At 39.7% G+C, this 15,483-nt stretch overlaps 1 protein-coding gene across 1 annotated transcript in view; it reads right to left on the minus strand.

The window, feature by feature from the left end:
• The window catches only part of AIG1 (androgen induced 1), a 123,544-nt gene that overhangs the window by 72,387 nt on the left and 35,674 nt on the right, over positions 1-15,483 (minus strand). Inside the window, exons 2-3 of the mRNA XM_048298601.1 lie at positions 14,361-14,516; positions 3,137-3,238 (exon numbers count right to left, since the gene is read on the minus strand). Of these exons, the coding sequence (XP_048154558.1) occupies positions 3,137-3,238; positions 14,361-14,516 (258 nt within the window). The remainder of the gene's footprint in view (positions 1-3,136; positions 3,239-14,360; positions 14,517-15,483) is intronic.

The raw sequence follows: 15,483 nt of genomic DNA on the forward strand, positions 1-15,483 counted from the left end.
GGTGTATGAATCTGCACATACATGAGGTACTATCTGGCACCAAAAGGCACCACTTAATATACAGATTTTCCCATATAAAGGAATTGTATTTTTAACTACTACAGAGTGTGTGTATATATACATATATATGTATGTAATAGAAACAGTGTTCTTGAAACTATATGCAATTTTATGGTGAATAGTTTCTGTACAGCAATGAACCTCTCCTCTTTTTCTATGAAACTTTATAAAAAATATTAAAATTGAATTGGTAATGGGACTGCATATTTCCAAAGTTCATTTCCTTCACTTTTCCAGTTTCTAGAAAGAATTTTTTCTATAATTCCATTTTTCTTTTAATGTTGAAAAAGTGTTGCTATGAAGGAGTGATGTCTCTGAGTATTAACAAGACATTACTGTGTGTTCGAGAAAATAGGGGTTTAGGTATAGATGGTATTGTAACTGCAAATAAGGGATGGGAAGGGAGGAAAAGAAAAAGGGGAATGAGAACTAATTACTATAAGCTTAATGAGCAGCAGGCACTGCAGCCCAAACCAATTCTTCCTGGGCTAATGCACTGAATTGGATGAGCCCTTCAAACAATTTCTTCCCAAAGCCTTCAAGATAGGCAACTTAAAATGTTCCTAATGTATGAATACTCTCAAATACTTTATTATATGCCCATATTACTAATGCAAATATGATTGCTATTATTACAGCCAGATTTCATCACTTTTCAGTCCTTTTCCATATATGGATTTTACAGGCCAATGTTGGCATTTGAGCAAGTTGTTACAGCTCGTCATAATACATTTGTCAGAAACTTTTGAAAATATGACTTTTTAATCAAAGTAGAAATCTTTTTTATTGTGCAAAATGTATAGTTTCACATTTTCCACTTTTTTTTTTTTTCTAAATAAATATTTTGGGGAAACTGCTATGAAAAAAATCTGGATAGAGTGTTCACAGGTTAAGTGACATTACACCTCAGATCCTTAGGAGCTGCACCAGGTACTGTGTGGGAAGCTCACACAAAAGTGGGATTAATCAGCAGTGTGACAGAAGCTAAACAACCCGCCTCTCACTGACAGATTTCACTCTGCCAGGGGTAATGAGTCTCTTGTGTGAGTTCTGTTGTGCAAAGTTGAGCTCCAGCACGGCCACCCTTGCATTCAGAAAAGTTATCATTGCATGTGCACAACTGCTGTCAAAATGTGCAGGAACGCATGGGAATAAATGTTTGTTTTGGTATAAAACAACAGCCAGGGATCCTGACTTTTCTAAACTGTATTCCCAGAGGTCCTGCCCTTTCACCTAGTGGGCATCTAGCATATTCCCTAAAATTTGCCAAGTCAAAATTTTAACTACTAATAAGGGAGGTGCAAGCATTCTCAAGGTAGTTTAATAACCCTTTCATACTATGATGAGCAATGCATCAGAATTAATTAACATGAAAGCTGGTGAGGATAAAATGATAAAACATGAGAAAGAATGTGCTAAAATGTGGTGAAAAGCCCCACAGCCATAAGCTTCCCCTGTGATCTAGGTAAAGAACACTTGGATAAATGGAGACTGACACAGAAACTAATTCCTTTACAAAAGTCTTTCAAAAATGCTTTCTACAATATTTCGAGCTGAAAAAAAAGTCTAAGATACTTGCACACAATACATTTCAGCAAACTCTATGATGTCCAAAAATCTCAAACAAAAGCCCTCTTCACATATTTCACGAAGTATACATTTCTACAAAGCAACATGAGCTTGAGTTGCCTTTTAATTACAGCACAGAGAAGACTTCCTGAATACCTACCACCATTTGCTGCCAACAACAATGTACATTCATGAAAAATGCTATGGGTTAGGCACTTCCAGTATATGGAATGTCACCTGAAAGAAATGTCATCAGAGCTGGCACTGATCTGTTGTGGGGATAAAATCAAGATGTGCATGGTTTGGCAGAGTTTGCAAGTGCTCAGCTCGTAACCTCAAAACTCAAGGGAGGACAGCCTGAACAAACATAGCAGGAATCATCAGACTCTTTCCTCAGCTCTAGACATATATAATATCATGCTGTTCCTTTCAAAACATCATAAAACAGTACAGTATCTAGCAGAAGCTGATGCTCCTCTTGTCAGTAACAACTCTCATACTGCTCCTTTTACACAAAATCTGGGGAACAAATAAATAGCAGTGCCATCTGCCCCGCTCCACAAAGGACCAATTTATCAAGCCCAGCAATGGTGGACAAATCTTGATCTGCTGTGGTGATGAAGGGCACACACCCAAAAGGATGAGCTCTGCAGTCATCTACTGATGAACAGCAGTGCCAAATGGTTTGCTATGTCTTGATGAGGAAAACAAAGTAATAATGAAATATTTTGCACAGATGCAACTAGAGAAGCAAACATGACACTTTTCAGCTCCAAATGCTGCATAAACAGTAGAAAGTACCTGATGGCAAATTGTAGCCGTAATTTTCCCCTAGCATTTAAACATATAGTTGAGAGCAAGGATGTCTGACTTGACATAACAGAGAGGGATTAAAAGGTCAGATTTCTTCTCAAGAAACTACCTTTATGATTACCAATGCATCAATTTTGAAGCTTTGTGTTGATACATATAATTCCACATTATTAAAAATATTCAGATACAGGTTCTGCTATATAAGTTTGGTGTGCTTGAGTTATTTTTCTAAAAGCACACAAGTCCAAAAAATAGAGATTTTTTAAAAAAGCATTTTAACCAAAAGGTTTTCATCATGAATTATACTTTGGTAGAATGGTAACGAAACATTCAATTAAGTGTTTCTGTCATTTTACAGCAAGATTTGTCAAAGTCAGAACTTCTGTTCTATGGAAGAGTCTCTTCTTCCTCATGACCATGGTGACACTTTTCTGGGAAAGATACCTTATACAGAAAAGAGCTGACCCCCACAACAAGCCTGGACATGTAAGTTCAAATCTCCAATTTCAATCTAATAAGGATTCAAATATGACTCCAGGAATCAAGGAAGGAAAGATGTTACTCTTCCTTGCAAATCACATTCCTTAATCACTTCTGAGGAGATTAGTACCAAGAGTATGCAGAATCATGCACAGAGAAATCAGTGTCTTACATTTTTGTTTATGCAAGGAAGTGTTTGCATTACTTTACTCACCATTCCGTGATTTAGCCATGCTGGTATAAAATTATCAAGCAGCTTTGGGTAAACCAGTTCCCTGTCATAGATATAGATGCTCCAAAACATCGTCACAACAAACTAAGGAGAAAAAAAGAGACATTTTTAAATATATGCTTCTGAAAAATAGTTGCATTCTTTAGATAGCAAAGTGAGTCACTTAGCAAAGGATTTATGGATCGATATTGACATTATTGTTCTTTGACCAAATACTGTTCTAATCAACAGTTTGAATCTGGATTACTCTTTGCATTCACTGAGGTTTTAACTTTTCTTCTCTTTTTTTCCCCCCTTAACTTTTAGCCAGGAAAAAAATCTCATTTTTTGACTTACATGCCTGTGGCCAAATTACAAGCGAATACTATACTTTAGTAGCAGATGTAGTACATAAATAATGTTCTTCCACTAACAGGATAGAAAACAAATGGAAAATCAGCTAAAATATCACTTGGAATTCATAGAACATATCAATATGAAAAATTCACTCCTGAACAGAAGCCTGTAAAGTCATATTTGCACTTTTGTTTGTCAGCCATCAAAACAGCATTAAAAAAAACCGAACAAAACCCTTTGACAATTCTCCACACAATTCAGGGACTGGGATCCACAGAAATGAGGTCTAGTATCCTGCACATTTGTCAATATGAAATTTGGCTTGGTTCTTCTCAAAAACTATTTACTGGGGGCCCAGAAAAAGACCATTATTTCTTCTAGACTGAGGACAGGACAGATGGATCAGATAAAAGTTTACACTAGGCTAAATTTTTGCTGAAGTGTTCACGTATTCTTTAAAGATATCCTGATATCTGAAAGGTAAAGATAATATAAACCCACAAAAATGTACAGAAATAACATTACCTTAGCTGTGGCAAGTAAGTTATTTTCTAATTAAAACACCACTGCTTTCTCACCTTGAATTTGAGTCATAGTTTTCTAGTAATAAAAAAGGCTTATTGTTTATAGCAGTAAAACCCAATATCTGGGCCAGGAGCTTTTCAATGACCATTTACAGGGGCTCTCTAAACAGTAACGATAAATCCAAGTTTACAGCTTGAGAGCCAAAAGATAGAACTTCCACTGAGATAGAAGGGAAGTATTCAGTTACATCCAAACTGATGTGGCACATGATCCTACAGTTCATTTAGAGGGTCAGTTCAAGAAATACAGGGTGAGCATAGCATGGACTGCAGATTACTAGCGTGTATAATGTGTAGGCATAAGCTCTTTCATATGCTTCTGGCTTTAGAACATTAAAATTGAGGTTTGCAGTTAATCAATGGCACCTTGTTCTAACCACAGACAGGCAGACTTCGGCCAGCCAGTTATGTGAATGACCTGAACCAGCACACTGTTCCCTCAGTGTGCATATAGTACATGGTTTCTTGGTTTCCAACACAGTTGTCCATCTGTTATGACAGCTATCGGTGCCTGCTCAGAATAAGCTTGGACTATTTTACTATGCACAGAGGCCAGGAAAGAAAATGGTTATGATGGACAGCCCAAAAAATATTGCAAGTGTGAAGTACCCCACAAGAAATCTCTCTTCTGGGCCAGTCTTGGCATTGGCACAGTGCAGCTCTTTACGCACCTGCTGACACGTAAGTGCCAAGATATGAATAGCTGAACAGCAGGAAAAATGGAAGCAAAGTATCCTCTTCTCTATAGGCTTCCCAGAAGTCATGTATTATCACAGTGGGTCTCTGAGAACCTGCTAAGATCAACTGGGGCATAAAAACATCTTTGCAGGCACATGAAGACCAAGATTGATAATGCTTTCTTTCCAAGGAAGTCTTAAAACAAGAAAAATCAACCAGGATTAGGCTGAACTTTATTACACTGAACACAACAGAGCTGGCATGTTTTGACCTGTGATTTTTGTGTGGAGCAGAATAAAACAATAGACTTTGTCAAGGAGGTAAGACAAGAAAAGAGAGGACGTGCCATCTGTCCCTTAACCAAAGTCAGCCAATGGATAGAACAGGATCAGCCTAGCTGGTTGCAACCATCTGGAGCTACAGACGGCAAGTGCTGCTTAGCAAAGCACTATCACAAGGCAGACATAAGGTAAAGGAAGTGCGCAAAACCAAACGTGTTACAGAACTAACCTGTCCCAGAGGATGACCTGACATGAGACTTAAAACAACACCCTGGGGAAGATTCCTTCCAGTGTTTGAATGGCTCACCTTACCCTTCTTTACAATTAGATCATTTGGATAAAATTTGGATAAAATTATTTGGATAAAATAAAAAAGCTATAAAAATTAACTATACTGATAAAAAGAATTATAATGAGGGCTTGCTACATAGTTACTTTGGCTGCTTCTGAATTTGTTTACTTTGATTAACGAGCAACTGTTGGTCTGGTACTTTTAAATCCCCTCTACTATGCTTACATTTTGCTACTGGTAGACTTTTATATGGGCTGAGCTTTGCTAAGATCCCAGATGATCACGTAGTGCCAGACCATGACACAACTGAGCTGCTTCTTTACACTGCCTCTTGTAAAGTCCTGGACTTGCCCGACGAGTTTCTTACGTTTTTTTTAAACCCAAGGCAGCACACAGGAGAAATGAGACAACATTCTCAGGAGATTAAACAATGAACTTTTATTGGCAAACTTTAGAAAATAAGGGTACCTGGCAAATTTTAAAGCAACATTCAATCACACAGGAAGATTAAAAATCATTGCTTGAATTCTGGCATGATCTCAGCTACTGTAAAATCCTAACAGTGGGCTGTGACTACGTGTGTCTGTGCAACTGCTTTTATCTACTCTGGTCTCTCGGGGCATTCCCCCCTTGGTGGGGCTTTTGCTGTGCCAGTGGCTAATAGCCATTCTGGGGCTGGACTAGAGGTTTCAAGGGGGTGGGGGATGGAGCAGTGCACTATCCCACCTAGGTAGGACATGCCCTGCCCCCCTTCCCTTTAGTTGTTTTAAGGCAGTAATCATTTTCTCCAGTTTCTCACACGACCCTGAGGCTCAAAACAGTGACTGAGACCAGAACAATGGGCAATAGGATCTTCTTCTTCCATGGTGGCAGTGGTGGGATTCTAACCTAGCACAGAGAGGGAGAAAAAAAGTAGAGGAAAAAGAAGAAAATGTACAAGAAAGAGCGGACAATTGCTGCTTCAATAATCAAAAGTATAGGTCCAGTCAGTAAAGAGATTCCACCCTATGCAAGCCATCATCCCCTACCCCGTGAGTTCCAGAGATGGCAAGAAAGATGCAAATCAGGACCTGGGGCAGAGTTCATGAAACCAGTCTTTTGGCTGCAGCGACTGGAAGAGTTCAGCAGACTGGTTGGAGGTTTTCTTCACTTTTGCTTGTGCATCTTAAAACAGCATTTCCCTTTGGTGAGGTTCAGCATTTCACATATTCCTTGCCCATTTAGTAACAATTTATCAAGGATTAGACAGTTTTATAAAACCGTCTTTGATACTTGCTGGACTTGTAAATTGAGCTCCAAAATGGCCTAGTGAGTCCAATTTAAGATTCTCTATTGCAATGTGATTGCACACCTCACCAAAAAATACAAACCTTAAGGATAGGCAAATTTTCAACAGTTAGTCTGCCTTACATTTTGGAGCTGGTAATCTTAAAAGTCCAGGTGTTGTTGCAACCCGAACAAATACAGATTTCCCGTATTACCACCCTTACTTCTTCCACCAGCGTGGTTTCAGGGGGGTCTCCAGAACCCATATTAGAATCAATTATCTTATTACAATGCTAGAGATCCAAATTCCAGGATAAGGGGGAATATCAGGGTACACCATGGGAAAGTTACATCAAATAAAAGTTCTACAACATAATAGTCTGGTTGCCTCAGGGGGATTAAAGCTATAATGAAAACTCGAGCCATTCCTATCTACTTTCATATTTTTCTAGTCAGGGTCCTGGGTTCAAACCAAATACCTTCCTAACTTACTAAACATTTCACTGGTTTCCAAATCCAAAATTCTTTCTTCTGACATCTTGACCTTCTTATGACTTTTTTGCCTACAGCTGGAGAAAACTTTCCAGCTGCCACTTCAGTCTCTGTCATCAACCCCCTTCTCTGTATGATCACAATTCATACATGGCTTTCCACTACTGCATGTGGTTCCTTTGGCATCAAACTACACTTCCTTCTCAAATCAAAGTAATTTTATACCTTGCTCTGAGGAGGCAGGAAGAGGTATACAAATCTGATTTCATAATCATATGGAATCCTGTCTGAGCTTCCAAACTAAATTCAGGAAGGAATCTTTTCCACCTGCAGCGGCAACCAGAGAGGAGACACAAACAGCCCAAGACAATGCTTGTGACATTTATACACATACTGAAAAACTACTGAGACAAAACACACACGAATATAAACATCACAAAACATATTAAGGTAAAAATATATACAAAAAATCACTGCAGCGAAGAACTGTGTAAATCTTCAGTCCTGTTGCCACTTCATCATCTCACAGCCACATCTTTTCATGGAATACCTGTAGAAGGAGTGAGCAAAGAAAACTCGGTCCTACTTCGACTGGTTTTAAAATGAAGGAATTATCCATCTGGTGTTAATTTTGTGTTCTCTGCCATGAGCATCTGTGGTTAGCCATGCATACATGTTATGGGGTGTCTTTAAGACCAGCAGGACTTCCCCAATAGTTGGCAGGCCTACCAGCATTGGCTGACCTGGAAAACGTATGGGCTTCCAGGGATCATCAGTCCCTTGGTTTCCAGAAGGGGTGGTAGGTGCCATGGGGCAAAATGCTGTAAGTCATGGACATCCACTTATTCTCAACAGGTCACTGACTTTGGTCACAGTGTCCCATGGTTGATTAGGCCACTTTGGATCCTGAGGTCTCAAAAACCATTTTTGGAGACTGTTTGTCGTTTCAACTATCCCACTGGCTTGTAGATATAGAAGGGGGTATGGAACACCCACAGTATCCCTTCAGTTTTTGCCCATTCCTGGACTATTCCTGCTGTGAAGTGACTACCATTATCTGATTGCAGTGATTTTGGTTTAGGCAGGAAACTGAACCATTATTTTAATCCTTTCACAGTACTTTCCCCTGTAGACCATGCCACCACTTTAGCCTGCATCAAACTTGAGACTATTTGAACTCCCATCAGCACATACTGTTTTCCTCCTGATTTGTTAAAAGGACCAATGCAGTCGACCTGCCAGATTTCCCACAACCTCTTTCCCGTCCTTAGGTGCAGGGGAGGATTTTGCAGGGGGTGTTTCTCCAGTCTGGTGCAGCATTGGCTGCAGACAGAAATAACTGTTTCATAAGCTCTTTGGGTGACAGGCCATCCTCTACTTACTACCATCTCTCTTAACAAGTCTTTCATTCCAGAGTAGCTGCATGCTTCACATGCAGCCATTCCAATAAATATCTCCATTTCTCTTCTTGTTCTGCTTCCTTTTCCTCAGCTAAGACAGCTAACGGAGTGATGGAGTCTACTTGGTTATTTAAGATGTGGGCTGGATGATCCCCCTTCTGATAGGCTGCTACCCATCCAACTGATATCATTTTGGCTCTTGCACTTTTCGGAATTTCTCCCCACTTCTCTTCCTGCCACACCAGCACCCTTTATACCTATGTGTGCCAGTGGCTAATAGCCAGTCTGGGTCTGGATTAGAGGCTTCAGGGGGGTGAGGTATGGAGCAGTGCACCATCCCACCTATGCAGGACTTGCCCTGCCCCTCTTTCTCCCCCCCCTTTAGTTGTTCTGAGACAGGACTCGTTTCCTCCGGTCTCTCACACTTACGTAAACCTCACGCAGAACTGTGGCTCTTGTGCTCATGTTGCCCTCCTTGTGGCACAATTCATGACTCTTGTGGAGACAATCAATGTACTATACTCACATGCCAGGCTGAATAGGCTGCTCATATGAAGCAGAAAAATTTCAGGGAGCCCAATATTTTATTTTCCTTTGTTCCCAAGGCAAAATGGCACAAATATTACCTTCCATTTCCTCTGTAGACGAACTCAAGGCATTGAATTCAAGGAAGAAAACAGGCACCAGCAATTGTTTTTACATTTCTTTGCACAGGAGCCTCCTGAGCTTGCCAGCTTTGCAAAGATAGTGAGTACTGGTTAAACATAAAGTTAAGCAATGTATAGAACAGAGAAGTCCCTCGTTTGCTACATATCTTGTCTAGGGTCTGTAATGATTCTGTCTGTAATGATTATCTGTCTAGGGTCCAGTCATTACAGACCAAAGGAAACCTCGAATTTACAAGAAGACCTTGGAACCTGAAAATATAGAATAGCTCACTTCTTACAGGCATCTGAAAGACTGCTGAGCAAATACACAGCAGCATAAAAAAAGTAAGGCTGAAAACAAAATGCTGTCTTCCCACTTAAGGAGGTACTCCTTAAGTGTTTGTCCTCTGTCTCTGAAGCTTCACAGGACAAGAGAACAGCATGTGGCCCTATCAAGAGAAAAATTTTAAAGGACAAGTTGGGAAACGGATGGATATTCAAAAGAGAAATCAAATGGCTTTGTCAAAACACTACAAATGGAAGCAAAGAGAAACTAAGAAAGTAAAGCCAATGAAAAGAATTGTATAATTCGCACTTCTACATGAGTCCAACCAAGAAATGTTATGGAAATGAAGAATGAACCCAGTGGAACTTTATTTTCCTACACTATGTGTTTTTGGTTTTGGCTGGGCTGCACAGTTCAGTCATTTCCTGGATGGCTAATGACAAAGAAAAAAAACCCCAACCCTTGTGACCCTGACACAATTTGTTTTAAGTACAGTTAAAGGTAAGCTTTCTGCCTATCTCCCAAGACATTTGTGGTTAACTGCAAGTATAAATATGTTGTTTGTGAACTTCTTTGACAGTTAGAGCTATTACATCTCGAAGAAAAGTGTTGTTAAAGGCAGACCACAGTTGGTACAAATTGGCATGGTACTGGCTTTAGGTGGGATTGAGAGCTAGCACAGCAATACACCAAAGATATTTGAAAAAGGCCAGTGACAGAAATCACAAGGGGTGGGAAATAAAAACCAGGGAAAACCCCTCTTGGAAAATAGACTTCAGGGGGCAACTGTACCACTACTCACTAATGTTCCCATCACCAGTCATCTCATCACAACAGATGAGGTTAAAATCTAGAAGAGAGATTTTTTGCATGGTTGAGTCAGTTATGGAAATAAAATTAAGTTGTAGTCTGGTCAAGTAGCGAGGTAACTAGGAAACTGCAGAACGCCTACACATTTTTCTTGGCATAAGATCACAGATCAGCATAACTGATGATCTACAGAAGGGTGATCAGCTTTCCTTTTGACTCTACTAGTACAGAGAAACATGAAATAAGAAAGCATGCCTGGCATTCCCTCCTTTGTATCACAGGTTTTTAAACCCATAAAAGTGTAACAGAAAAAACAAGGTAATTCTAGTCAGTTTAGAGGCAGATTCAAACATAGCCATTAATGCTACATGATATAAAATGTCTGTGGTAGAGTTTGTGATTTTCTAGGTAGCAATCTCTCTTTTAATATGTAACAAGATCAATTTTTGTTCTTCCTACTTCTATTAAACACAGGGTTAAACAACCAGAAATGCCTGTTTTATCTCTTCTTCCTTTTGTTCGGTACAAATTACAAGAAACATATTGATAAAACCATATACAGTTTACACAAAACACTAATTAACTATAGAAACTTGGAAACTTAATGATCTATGTCAAACAAATAGAAAAAAAGTAGGGATAAGCTAAACCACTGGTGAAATGTCTGACTTTTAAGCATGTCTCACATTACTCTAGGAGTGTAAATTACTCTCAATATATATCTCTTTTACACAGATAAAGGGATGGCAAGCCCAAGTAATTATTGATGAAAATTGGTAATGAACTTCTAAAATACCTAGGCAAGCAATTTTCGTCAGTGGATGCTTCCTAATCTCTTAGGCATTTGAATAGTATTGCAGGCTTACAAGAACTAAAAAAGGGCTAGGAAGCGCTGCCCACAGACTTTTTGTAGTGTAAGGCTTTACTGCATAGAAAATTAATCTGTTGATTTCGGATTTGATTCTCTAAAGAGTTATGTTAAAAAGAGCAACAATAGGTAAATAATAGCCATTATGTCCTTAGAACAGGTTCATGTTTATTTCTTAACTCTCTTGTGAAATACAGGCTGGCAATTCAGTTTATTCAGAGCCCCTGAAGATACGCAATGCATATCACAACACTGGAGAGATGTGATTTGCTGCACAGATTTTTCAAGTTTTGATTTGTTTGCAAGACTTGATTTGTTGTGAAGCCACAAAAAGAGATTGTTTACCCCCGGGCTGTTCTTCCCCTCCTTTGGAAGGTGGGAGGAAGCTGGTGGTCAGACTTCCCAGACGGTTTGTATGTAATAGTTTTTTAGGAAGTACTAAAAATGAAAAACTTTGCTTTGTTGCATTTTTTTTTCACACATCATTGTTTGACCTGGGAGTGGAAACCTCTTTTCTCATCTGTTTTTCAGAACAAGTCATCTCAAGAGCTCCAGTAAGCAGGAAATACAGAAAAAAATGTGGTGAATTGCTCTTGAAAAGCTGCAGTTATTAGGCTTTAAAATGTTCCCCTAGTATTTGCATTATTGCCTAAACATGCCCTGTGTAAAACACTGAGCAATAAAAATAATTTAGATGTTAATGTAACTGACAAGTACTTAAGCATGACCATACTGTTACATTAGAAACCCAACAAAGATTTTATTCACATCCGCCCCATTTTTATGTGTGAAGGTTCCCTTGTGTCACTACTGGAAAACACTGAGAAGCTCCATGGAGAGCTAGGTGGGTGAGTCTCAAGGAAAGAAAGTTTGCATTTCAGATTATTTTCCTTTTTTCCTTTTTTTTTTCTGGAGTGAGGAAGCTGTTAATATGAGAAACGAGGGAACTCTTTAACTCTTTTCCTGCAGACACTCTGGTGTTTAATAACTTCCTTCTAACGAGAACCTCCATCATAGCAAAATTTCACTGTTTTCTTCCACATAAATAGCTCTTCAGATGACAAAATCTGCGTTAGATGTTTGCTGCTTTTGGGCCCTGTGCTCTTCCTATCTGTAATCCCTCCAAAGCAGAGCCTGCAGTGCCTAGCAGTCTCTCAAGCACTGGCCAGGCTTTGGCAAGTGGTAGCTGCAGTGTGGTGAGATCTCTGCTGCTGGTGAGCATCAGGTTTCGGGAAGGAGCTGACACCAGTGCAAAGTTGTGAGGTGCTGCTGTTTGTCTCTCAGTAGCCAGCAAAAAAATAACAATGAAAACAACCCTTTTAGGATTTCTCTGTAAGATGTAAAGTGGTAAACAATTGTTCCCTCTCACCACAGAAAAGTCACACTTGGAAGTGGAGCATATCTGTACGATGAACATGGCCATTCCTTGCTATGTTTGTTTAAGACACAAGTTGTTCTTGTATGAAACCCTTGGGAAAGCAACTATCTCCAGGTACGCAACACATCTCTCGGGAACTGCTAATATGTAACTGCTGAGCAACACCTGAAGTGCAGGCAGTGGCTAACTGGGATTCTTCGTGTACTGGTGGCAAGAGAAACATTGCCTGAAAAGAAATGTTCAGAATTGCCAAGACAAAGTGAAGCTGAAATTCTCCAACATCTTGAAAAGTTTCAAGGTCAGGAGCATTGCAGGAGCGGAGGTGCACACAGACAACAGTATGGAGCTAGAACGGTGGCAGGAAAAAATCCCTGAATCCTGAGAGGTGTGAGACAGCCAAAGAGGGCGTGCTTTCATGCGAGTGAAGGAGTACACTTCTAGAGTGAAAAAGGCACTTAAATACTTTAAACACAGACAAATAGAGTGATGTTGCTCTCCTTTTTCACTTCTACTACCGACACAGTAGGAAAAGCATCTGTTACTAATAACAACTACTTCTAACTCCCCATCTCCTTTAGAAATACAAATGTAACATAAATCTCTGCACCCATAAAATGCATATTTGCAAACTTGTCTATGCACAGATTTTCTACTAGCAGTATTAGCTGACCCACTCTCCTCTACCATTGCCGGAAAACTGCAGTCTGCTACCCCAACATGAATCATGGCAGCTCCCAAAAGGCAGGCCAGCAAGTATAATAAGGGAAGGCTACCAGCTGGGTTTTTATTAAAGAAGTACCTGCAGTTTCACATACGCTTTCCCTTTTGTAACTTTGCGAAAGCATTCTGTATTTCTTCATGTATTGTGAAATTCCACATAAATGGTGAAATTAAATTCTAATGAAGCATCTCTGAATATATGAAATTATAAATGATAGATTGGTATGCTAACTGCTGTTAACTGACAGAAAGTGATCAGCTTTTGTGAAAGCACAACTTTAAAGATCTCATACAGCTCTCTAATAGTCCATAAAAAAATTTGCTTCTAGTGAATTTATTTTAAACTACTGTACAATGAATTTAATAAAAGAGAATTAAAGTTTGATCCTGAATTACAATAAAAGCAGTACTTTTAATGAAATGTTCACACATTTTTGTATTGCAACCTAAGCTTAGAACTAGACTGACATAAATGACACTTCCATGTAAAAACTCATAAAATTATGGATTTTCAGCTGCTTTATAAGCTATGTAGAGACACTGAGCACCTCGTCATTGCAAGTGACATGCAGTGTCCCAGCAGAGCAAGGCCTGGTCCAAAGAATAGTTTTCTTTTGAAGAAGATATGTCAACCCCACATACCTTCTGTGTGCTTTCTAGCATTACTAACAAAAAGCCTTTTTTCTACCTCAATTCTTCTGCCAGCTCTGAATACCCCATGGAATTAACAAGGACCAACCTGGACTTTTGCTTCTCTTGCCCATGTTGAAGTGGCTTACAGCCCGAATTCCCTCAGGTCATTATGGTGTAAAACATGCCACAGTCAGCACTTTCACTACTCCTGATGATGACATGTAGTGCAGAAAAAGTCTAAACTGAATCTCAAGATGCTGCTGGTACAATACACATTTAAAATTACTTGTACAATCAAGCTCCTATTGTAACATATCTTTCTTTTTTAACAAACCAAAAATTATTTCATCAGCACACTGTATATTCTGTTCCCTTACACCTGTGAAAAACAAGAGAGTAATAAAATCATCTCTACCATTTTTGCCTTTCTCTGTAGTCTTTTGCATGGTGATGGGGAAGCCTTTCAGGAAGAAAACATTCAGTAACACTGTTCACCCAGTTTGCAAAGACATGCACAGAGTAAAATTGTACTTACCACTCCCACAGGGAAAGCTAGAACAGCCATCATCCAGTCACGGAGGGAAATGAGTTTCTTCAGCTGCCTCTCTTGCTCTTGACTGTCATTCCCTCTAGTGAGAAGACTGGACAGGTCAGTCAAGACGCAAATCCCAAAGAAGACGGCCTGGATAACCTGCATGGAAGGGGAACGCACTCTTGAACAGATCCTGATCTTTCTGTGTTCCTCCCCCCATTTCTTCTTCTCTTCAATAGAGAAGACTAGCCCTTTGGCAGAGAGCATGTCAGACACAGGCACTCATGAAGGATATTGCCACAGAACTGACACGAGGAGTGGGAATACATCAGTCCCTTAAATATGGGTAGAGTTTATTCACATAAAAGCCACGTGTGCTTCAAAGTCTTGCATGCACCTTGCTCCTCATCTATAGGGGGAATCACTGTGAGTGGTAGGACTATGCCAGAGGTGGAACTTTCCACCCTCACCCCAGATCGTGATATGTGCCACCTGCTGGGGACTGAACTGCAGCCACCCCTTCCTGTGTCACTCCATACAACTCATCCCCAAAGCATTTGCCTCTAAGGCGGAAAAAGTGAGGAATGCTCCCTGTGAGATAAAAGGAAAGAAAAAGAAATGAGTGTTTCTTTCCCTTGTGACAGGAGGTCTGTCTTGGAGATTCTGCCTGCCCCAGACACTCCACCTTTACAGTGCACGAAGTGCCTGAGACTTCCTGACAGAAGCACATGGCCCTGGCTTCAGCAAATCTATCTCTACTTCATCTCAGGTAGTGAATGATAGAACAAGAAAGCTGCAGGAGTTACTCACTTTCTTTTCCTAATGGCAGACTGTCATTTACCTAACTTTTCCTTTTTTGCATTTACGTATTTGTGTGCAATGTAAGATTATCTGTTATATTAAATTGTTAGTTTAATCACCTGAACTCACTGATTTGGTTTAAACTTGACTTGATCTTAGTTTGATCACTGCGTTTTTCCTCCCTTAATTAGCTTAGTAAAATTGTAATAGGTTAGCTTAGGAATGCTCTTGCCTGAGGACTTACACATCCTTTCTAGTACAGTTCAGAGAAGTGCGTGCAGCTTGTTTACTCCCCAAGCTGGAAGCCCGGGTCACAAACCCACAC

Source organism: Corvus hawaiiensis, chromosome 3, assembly GCF_020740725.1.
Source record: "Corvus hawaiiensis isolate bCorHaw1 chromosome 3, bCorHaw1.pri.cur, whole genome shotgun sequence".
Classification (NCBI taxonomy): Eukaryota; Metazoa; Chordata; class Aves; order Passeriformes; family Corvidae; genus Corvus; species Corvus hawaiiensis.